This window comes from Canis lupus, chromosome 15 (genome assembly GCF_011100685.1).
Source record: "Canis lupus familiaris isolate Mischka breed German Shepherd chromosome 15, alternate assembly UU_Cfam_GSD_1.0, whole genome shotgun sequence".
NCBI lineage: Eukaryota > Metazoa > Chordata > Mammalia > Carnivora > Canidae > Canis > Canis lupus.
The window spans coordinates 13,999,372-14,007,986 of record NC_049236.1 but is presented as its reverse complement, the minus strand read 5'-3'; the positions used below and the strand labels follow the sequence as shown (position 1 = coordinate 14,007,986).

Sequence of the window (8,615 nt, the reverse complement as noted above, 5' to 3'; positions counted from 1 at the left end):
GAGGGGTCAGCCCTTCCCAGGGCTGGTGGGGAGTCCCAGAACAGGGCAGAAGAGCAGTAGAGCTTGCCCAGAAAGAAAAAGGGAGGCCGATAAACCCAAAGGTGGGTGGGCAGGGAGCTATGGCCAGCAAGGGGCGCCCACCGTCACTGGCGGGGCGGGGGGGGGGGGGGGGGGGGCGGGGGGCGGGGAGGGGACTGCAGTGAGAGGAGGGACTGACTCAGGATTGCAGCTTCTTCCACCAAGGCCCCCCAGGAACCTTGCTGCTTCCTGAGGCAGCCTGGGCCCTCTCACAGGTGCCCTGACCCACCCACGCGGAGCATAGGCAGGCCAGGAGAAAGCTGCCGGCTTTGTGGAGCCCTGGGGAGCCCTTCTCTCAGCCTCCTCACTGGGTGACTCACCCCGTAATCACCACCACACACACCCACACATGCTCACATTCATGTGTGATGTCAGTGTCACCCAAATACTCCCACACTCCTCACCTCACACACGTAGCCAGGCAACCCCACGCACAGACACACTCATATGTGCATCCAGGGCCCAATCTCTCAGGCCTGCTCCTGCGGATGTTCACAGTCACACAGGCCTCACCCCTGGGGTCCCCTTCCAGGTCTCCAGGAGGGGCTGGTGCTAAGCAGATGAAGCAGTGGGCTGGGAGGACCCCAGGTTAAGGCCGCTCCGCTAACAGCTCCCGGGTCAGCCCGTCCCTCCCAGCTGCACCGTCACGGTGGACTCGACCCAGAAGGTGCTTTATTGAGGAGGGAGGCACATCGGGAAGGCGCAGTGCGGACCACACGGAGGCCTTCCGGGGTGGAGCAGCCTGCCCCCATTCACCCTCTACCAGGGGCATGCTCCACCCTCGGGGGACCACCCTGGCTCAAATTGGGACCCCCCACCCCGCTGCGCCCAAAAGATCATGTTGGGGTAGAGACCAGGAGGGCAGGGAGGGCGGAGGGGAAGCTGGGGCCGTTGGCAGCGCGCAGGGGCAGGAGACAGCCCGGGTGACATGCCTCCCTGCCCCTGCTGCCGCCCCTTGGGGTCCGGACCTTGCAGGGAGGGAGTCCCCCTCAGGGCGGCTCGGCTGACGGCGCCCACGTGCCCGGTTCCGTGGAGCCTGGGGGGAGGGGAAGCAGGGCCCGGCGTCTCCCTCCTCTGGCGGGCGCGGCCCCGCCCCGTGGCATCCTCCCCTCCAGAGGTCCCCAAGGGGGGACGCAGGAGCCACCTGCGAAGCACCGGACCCTACGGAATCTCCCTCGTCTCGTCCTTCTCCCGCTCCGCCGCCTCCTTTTTTCTCAAGCGGCACCGACGGAGGGGGCGCGCTCCGGGCCTGCCGGGCGGGGCGTCGGGCCGGCCCCGGGTCCGCTAGGGGGCGACGCGCTGCCGGCCGGGCTTGAGCTGGAGCCGGCGCTGCGGGCGCGGGGCCGTGCGGGGCGCGGGCCCGGGGCTGGAGGGCGAGGACGCGGCCGAGGCGGCGGGGCTGAGCTGCACGGCCGTGGTGTGCGCGGTGCGCTCGCTGCTCTCCAGCGCCAGCGGCCCCCCCCCGCCCCCGCCCCCGCCCCCGCCCGGGGCCGCCGCCGAGCGCGCGGGGGGCGCGGGGCCCCGGCGGCTACACGCGCAGCAGGCGGCGAAGCAGCCGAGCGCCAGCGCCAGCGCCAGCAGCGCGGGCCCCACGACGAGCGGCGCGCTGCCCCGCGGCGGGGGGGAGGCCAGGGCGCCCGCGAGCGTCCGTTCAGGCCGGCCAGCAGCACGCACAGGCCGCAGGCGCAGAAGAGCGCGGGCGACGGCAGCCCCCGCCGCGGCCCCCGCGCGCCTCCCGTCCGCGGGCCGCATGGGCCTGGGGGGCTCCGGCTGCGGCCCGCCGCCCGCCCGCCCGGCCCACATGGCGGGAGGGGACCCCGGCTTCTGCCCGCGGCCTGGGTGGGAAGACGGCCGTGGCTCCCCCACTCAGGCCCTGCAGTCCGCGGAGGCCGCTCTTGCCATCCTCTCTAGGCCCCGGCCGGCGCTGTCCCTCCAGCTCTTCTCCTCCAGGAAGCCTTCCTGCATTAATTAAATTAATTGAGTGAATGGCTGTAAAGTGCTCATCAAATGAGACCCATTATCCGTCGTCCTAATTAGAGGGCGGGTGTCAGCTCCCGGAATTTAGACAACTTCCTCCATCCCCCACGTGGAGGCAGGCACCCAGCCTTAGAAATCATCTGCACCGAGGGGGGCACTTGACAAGATGAGCACTGGGTGTTATACTATATGTTGGCAAATCGAACTCCAATTTTAAAATATATAAGAAAAGAAAAAAAAAAAAAAGAAATCATCTGCTCAAGCCCCATCTGGTCCAGATGAGGAAACCGAAGCCCAGAGAGGTCTAGCAGTTTCCCGTTCCAAGAGTCAGGACCAGGACCTAATGACCTTGCCATCTGGCTAGGATGCCAGATGCTTTCAGCTGAATCAAGTGCTTAGAACAGTAACTGTCACCCACGCTGTCACGGTGGTGGTTGCCAGAGAAGGGGGCTGCAAGGGCTCAGATCTGGACACGCTGCTCAGAGTATGGAACCAGGACGGTTGATCTCTCCCTCAGGTGGAAGTGCCTCAGGGTTGGCACCTGAATGGTCCTTCCCAGGTGTCCAAAGCCTGCACACAGTGGGGTAGGAGAGAATCTGAAGACTGAGCAAGTGAAAGCGAAGGCGAGGGCCAGGGAGGGCCAGCACATTCCTCACTCGGGGCAGCCTTTCTCTGCCTGGCCTCTCTGTTTGCAGTAACCTCTGCTTTAGTTTTTATTGCATGGGATTAGGTATTACTGTTATATCCTCGTTTAATAGATGAAGATATTGAAGCACAAAAAGATGAGCTAAGTTCACTCACTCTGAGTGGCTGTGGTACGGCCAGGCCCTGAAACCTGGTGGCTGGGCTCTCAGCTGGCCTAGTGCCACACGTCCTCAATGCTCGTTGAGTGACTGGAGCATGGGGCTTGACCTCTCCTCACGGCCTGTAGATAAGCTCTTATAATCGGCACTTACACTGCTCAAATGTCAACAACAGCGGAGGGGGCTGGCGTGTTCTGCGCCTGTCTCCAGAAAGGTAAACTCACTTTTCTCCTTTTGGCTTCACACACTCAGTGCAACACCCAGCACGGAGGAGGGGCTGAGCTTCTGGGTACTAATTGTCAGTGAATGATCCCCATTGGCTCCTGAGAGGCAGAGCTGACTCTGGAAGATGAACCTACTCCCAGAGGCCCCACCCCAGGCAGAGAGAGGGCCAAGGGCTGGTGGGTGTCTCCACCCTGGCTGATTGGGATGTCCCGGGCAAAGGGTTGAGATGTTGAGGTTGCCCAGCTACTGCAATTCAGTTTGTGCCTCCTTCTCCCTCTGTGGGACTGCGGCCCTGCAGCCGGGGCTGTCGTGATGTTGGGTACTGTTCTGAGGCGGGTGCTCTGGTTGGCTCTGCTGTGGGGTGTCCCTGGTGCTCTTCACTAGATCTCTTTCGTTCTCCCCCTTCTGAACACATGTTAAGATTGTACCTCCTGAGGGCGCCTGGGTGGCTCAGTTGGTTGAGCAGCTGCCTTCAGCTCCTGTAGTGATCCCAGGGTCTTGGGATTGAGCCCGGATCCCGAATCGGGCCCCCTGCTCCTCCGGGAGCCTGCTTCTCCGTCTCCCGCTGCCACTCCCCCTGCTTGTGCTATCTCTCACTGTCAAATAAATAAATAAAATCTTTAAAAAAGAAAAAAAAAGAAAGAGAAAATATTGTACTTCCTGGACAATTTGTGATTAGGTGGAGCCATGTGAGTGGTTCTGGCCAATGAATTGTGTACCTGCAGCACTTCCAGCTGCATCACAACTGGAGTATTTAGTTTCAGAAGCAGGAGGCTTTGAGATGATGCTCTTGTTTCCCGAATCCTTCAAGCCCCTCTATTTCATCCCAAGCCCAGCCCTCGACCTCACTGCCTGAGCAGGAGGGACGGTCCTTGCTCTGAATCATAAGTTGTTGGGACTAGATCAGGCCTTCTCTTTAGTGAGCACCCCAGGCTGCTAAGCTGGTGAAGTCACCTAGTTCAAAGCCTTCATCAATGGATGGGAGAAACTGAGGCTTAGAATGAGAAGGTACAGGGAGGGAGGCTATGGCCCAGGCCAGACCAGAACCATGCTTTTCCCACCCAGGAAGAGCCCTGACCATTGTCATTCCACTGCCCATGACCCCGATCAAGCAGTCACCCTCCCTGCTGCCCTACCTCTGGCAGGAGAGGCCTTGCGGTCTTTGTTTTGGAGTCTAGGCCAGAAGCACTTTGGAGCAGAGGCAGACACCAGAGGCGAGGCCTCAGATGACCAAGACTATCAACTTTGGTTTGGTTGGGCAACTTGGGAGGGCTGGGCTCCTCTCTATGCCTCAGCTGCCTAACTGCAGGGAAAGGTTTAACCGGGTTATTGTCTCTGAACTCCTCAACCTGCTATCTCACTCAACTACCTGTGCTTTGTGGAGGTGACAATGAGAACCTGTCAGAAATTACCATCAAAATATCAAAAATATCGATATTTTTCTTTAAAATATCGATATTTTTCTTAAAAATTGGTATTTTTCTTTTCTATGTTTCTTAAAAATGATACATTGATCTGGGATAGGGCTGTTCTTTGTTTTGGGCTGGGATTGTGTCACTGCCCTGAGAAGCCACCTGCTGCCCAGGAGTTCTGATTATGCGGGAGGGGCTCTCCCAGTGACCAGTGACTCTGTGCGAAACACTGTGCCTACGCTAATGCGGTGAATCTTTACTACCCCCCTGCGAGCTGCTACAGTCCTGAACCCAGGTCACTGGGAGGAAACCAAGCCTTGCAGAGGTGAAGGAACTTTCTCTGCTTTACTCAGTTGTAACAAGTAAAGCTCGGGTTCAAACCCAGACGTGTCAGGCTGAAAGGCCCATGTTTCCCCTACACCAGAGTTTCTGCTTACTAGAAGGTATAGAGATGTTTGACTATTTTAAAAAATAAAGCAATTGATCACTATCCAGCTAATCATCAAGATGCTTGGGGCCCACGGAGGGTGGACCTCAGTAGGTGGAGGCAAGAGGTCCTGGAAATGGGTCCCTGCCTGAAGCCCCATCAGATCAGCTGGTCACCCCCTACCCTGGCCCAGTCCATGGATCTGGGATGTCCGGTTCTACAAGAGCAGCTGCTTGACCAGTGGCAGCTGCCAGGCCTCCCAAGCCCAGGATCCTGCTCTAAGGGCTCAAGAGCCTCTGGGCAGAGGGGTTGGGGCTTGAGTCCAGGCACTAGCCACGAGTGCCCGTCCTCCGGGTGGGATCAAGTCCCGGGTTTGCTCAGCCTGGTTCTTTACTCCTCACTAGGAAAACCCCCACACCACTCCTAGCCCTTCTCTTCCCCCTCAGTCCCTGAAAATCTGGACCAACTAACACTTCTTGCATGGTCTCTATCCCCACCCTCTCCTATCCTCAGGGAACCTCCCACACCACCGTTAGTCAGTGCCGGCTTACTCACTACCCTGAAAGCTCTCAGCTCCTGCCAACTGAATTGTGCCTCCCCGGAGCCCAAAGAGCTGCTCCCACCCCCACCCCAGTCAACCCCTGTCCCCTCACAGATTCCCCAAGCTGCAACTAAGGCTCGAGGATGAAGTCTGAAGGTGTGGCCTCCCAGCTCCTGTGTCTGGCTTCTGGGCCCCATTCTCCCAATCCCTGAGTGCATGTGCACGTGCACACACATGCACACTCAGTAACCAGACATACCCAGAAACACAAACGCAGCCATAGTACACTCTGAGAGCTGCACACACAGGCCAACACACAGACACTCTCTCAGTTGCCTGTCTATCCAGTGGAAATGAGTTTCTCCCCAGTAGAGGTGCTCTGGAGAATTCTCTCTGCCTGGGAGTGTGTGTGTGTGTACGCGTGCATGTGTGTGATTTGGTGATAAGGAGAGCTGGGGCCTCGGGGAGGGGTGATGGGAGTTCCATTCTAGCTGTGCTGCTGGTGCCCTCCCCTCCACAGCGGGTCCCTGTGCCTGCAAAGGCTCAGGGTACTTGATGCTCCCCCGCTCTGGGCTCAGGTTCACTACGGGAAAGTGGGCGTCTGGGCTGATGGTCTCTGCCAGCCCAGTGGACCCCAGCTTCCCGCACTGCTGGGGGCCCCGGGGAACATGGGCTCTAGGGTCCGCATACCAAGTCCGCACTGAGCCGGGCGAGGTGCTCCTGGCTGCTCCGGGGCTCAGACTTGCCCACCACACTCCTTGGGCCACAGCCCCCAGCAGGGGCCGGGTCTGTGGCCAGACTTGGCTCCCAGCCTCAGTCTGGGCCTTGCCTCCCCTCTGCCAGCTGCCTGGAGCGAGTGGGAGGAGCGGAGGGAAGGACGGGGGGCTGCCCAGTGTGGAGGTGGCCTTCCTGCCCAATTCCCCCCCACCCCGAGACTTCAGCATCCTTGCCACAGCCACCCCATCCTGAGCCCTCCTGGTCAGCTGGCTCCTCAGCTCCAGCGCCCAACTCCTCCATTCTAGCTCAGGGAGCCTCTCCCTCACCAGCCCCCCTCCCCAGGGCCTGGTCGCCCCTGTAAGCACCATGAGCCCTTCCACCTCCCAGAAGCCTGCCATCCTACCCTTGACCGTAAGCTCATTGCTACGGCACCTCCTCTGTGCGGAACACCCTTCTGAGCCCTCGATCTGAGTTACGTGTCATCTCAGGTCAGCCTCGTGACGACTCAATAGGCACAGGCTATTGCCATCTCTGTTTCCAGATGGGGACACAGGTCCGAGAGGTCACATGACGTGCCCAGGGTCACAGACACGGTGACACTACATGGCAGATCCGGGATGCACGGCTAGGCCGCGCTCTCAGCTGGGACCCTGCAGGGCCTCTAGCCGGCCAGGGGCAGCCCCGGAGCTCTCAGCAGTTCCTCGGAGCCTCCTGCTGTGCCACCTCACCTCAGTGACTCCCTTGCAATTTACCTCGTCCTGCAGCTTCACTTTCTCCTTCATCCTTCTGCCAAAGCCCCCCCGCAAAGGCCACTCTACCTCAGTGGGGCTGCTTCCTCCAAGTCTATGCCCAAACTGCTAAGCCTCACAGGTGAAAAGCAGATCACCAGCTGGCACGTCTCTGGATCACTCAGGCCTTGAAGGCTCCGGGGAACCCGCCCCCTGCCTGGGCAGTGCTCATTGGGGGCCCCCTCACTGTGCCTGCACCTCCTCCTGGAAGCACTCATGCCTCTGCCATCCTAGAACACAACCAGACCCTCCTTCTACCCCACATCTGCCTCCACTTAACACCCTCTCCCCTCCTTCCAAGCACGGTCTACACTCCCTGCCTGTCTACACTTTACCTCGGGAAGACTCATTCTACTCCAGTCTGTTTTCTGTCCCATCGCACGGCTCCCTCCGGGGCCACTAGCTGCCTCCCTGCAGTTCAGTCCTTAGCTACCACAGCTTTGGCCCAACTCAAGCCTCCCTTCTGGAAGTATTCTCTCCCACTTGGAAACAGGCTCCTGAAACTTCACCTTCTCCCCCAAAGCCCAGACTCCCAACCAGAAACCCGGGGTTCACCCTCGCTCTCCCTTCTCGCTCTGGCCTTCCTCCACACCTTTCCAAGCCAATCCATCACCAGTCCCTGCAGATTCTTCCATCTGAGGATCTCTACAATCCATCCCTTCCTGTTCAACCCCATGGCTATCCCGCCCACCCCTCCCGATCTCTCCCTCACAGCTGCATCCCTCCTGGGTGCCCCACTGCTGCCCTCCTGGCTGGCTTCTTCCGTGCCCCCCTTGATTTTGCTCAAGCGGAGCTGAACTCACCAGGTGTGGTCAGGTGAACATGATGCCCCCCACAATTCCACCTGAAACGTGGCTGACTTTCCCTTCACCCGGCTAACTCCAGCTCAACCTTCGGGGTGCAGCTGGGAGCTCACCTCCTTCTGAAAGCCTTCCCTGACCCCCCAGATCAGCAGGTTGAGTCAAGTCGGGTGTCCAGGTCTGCATCCTCCAACCTTCTTCCTGGAGGGCGCGCATTATATCCACCTTGCAGCCGAGTGCCCGACTGTCCCCAGGTGCCCAAGGAATGTTGGGGAAACAAACAGTGAAGAGAGGAGTTGGTCACGGGGGTCTCCTGCCTTCCTGGCTTCACCTGTGTCCTGGTTTTGAAGTGACCGTGCGCCCGTCTCTCTCTGATTCCCAGATGACCCGGGCCTGGGCAGGGGCTGGCCCTCAGCTGGGCGGGGACTGGCGGAGGGTCCTGGGCAGATTCTGGGGGGGGGTTAGAGAGCAGGGAGGGGGAGGGTCCAGCACAGGGGCCCCAGGCAGCCACTCCAGGCCGTCTGTCCCCTTCTCCTGCTGCGTCTTTCTCGCCTCTTTTCTGAGAAGTCTGGCCCAGGCTACAGGTCTCCACGTCCTGTCCGGGCCCCACTCCCCCCGGGGCTTCGGCGGCTGCAGGGAGTCCTCCCTCCCCAGCCTCGCTCCCGGCCCCCCCTTCCCCTCCAGCCTCCCCGCCTCCTGGGGCTTTCACTTGCCTGAGCCGGTCGGAGGGGCTCGGAGCAGCCCGGGCCAGCAGGAGGGCAGGGGCTCGCGGGAGCGGGGGGCTGTGGGGCCCGGGGCCCGGGGGTGGGGAGCGCAGGCCCCGGAGGCCCCGGGCGGGGCGGGGAGG

General features: G+C 60.5%; 1 protein-coding gene and 1 long non-coding RNA gene across 5 annotated transcripts; both read right to left on the bottom strand.

The window, feature by feature from the left end:
- Positions 1 to 1,362: 1,362 nt before the first annotated feature.
- Positions 1,363 to 1,881, bottom strand: TMEM275 (transmembrane protein 275). Its single transcript, XM_038557638.1, has 2 exons — positions 1,613 to 1,881; positions 1,363 to 1,513 (listed from the first exon to the last, which is right to left on the bottom strand). Exons 1-2 carry the CDS (start codon positions 1,879 to 1,881, stop codon positions 1,363 to 1,365), a joined length of 420 nt encoding a protein of 139 aa, XP_038413566.1.
- A 7-nt stretch (positions 1,882 to 1,888) lies between these two features.
- On the bottom strand, positions 1,889 to 8,374 carry LOC106559794. Of its 4 annotated transcripts, XR_005370266.1 has the most exons (6): positions 8,100 to 8,374; positions 7,885 to 7,969; positions 6,154 to 6,711; positions 4,220 to 4,386; positions 2,474 to 3,679; positions 1,889 to 2,037 (listed from the first exon to the last, which is right to left on the bottom strand). It is a non-coding gene; the product is annotated as an uncharacterized LOC106559794 (long non-coding RNA). The 4 variants fall into 4 exon arrangements; XR_005370265.1 differs by having other exon boundaries at positions 7,885 to 8,374; XR_005370267.1 differs by lacking the exons at positions 7,885 to 7,969; positions 8,100 to 8,374 and having other exon boundaries at positions 2,474 to 2,625; positions 3,512 to 3,679; positions 6,154 to 7,621.
- Positions 8,375 to 8,615: the final 241 nt, after the last annotated feature.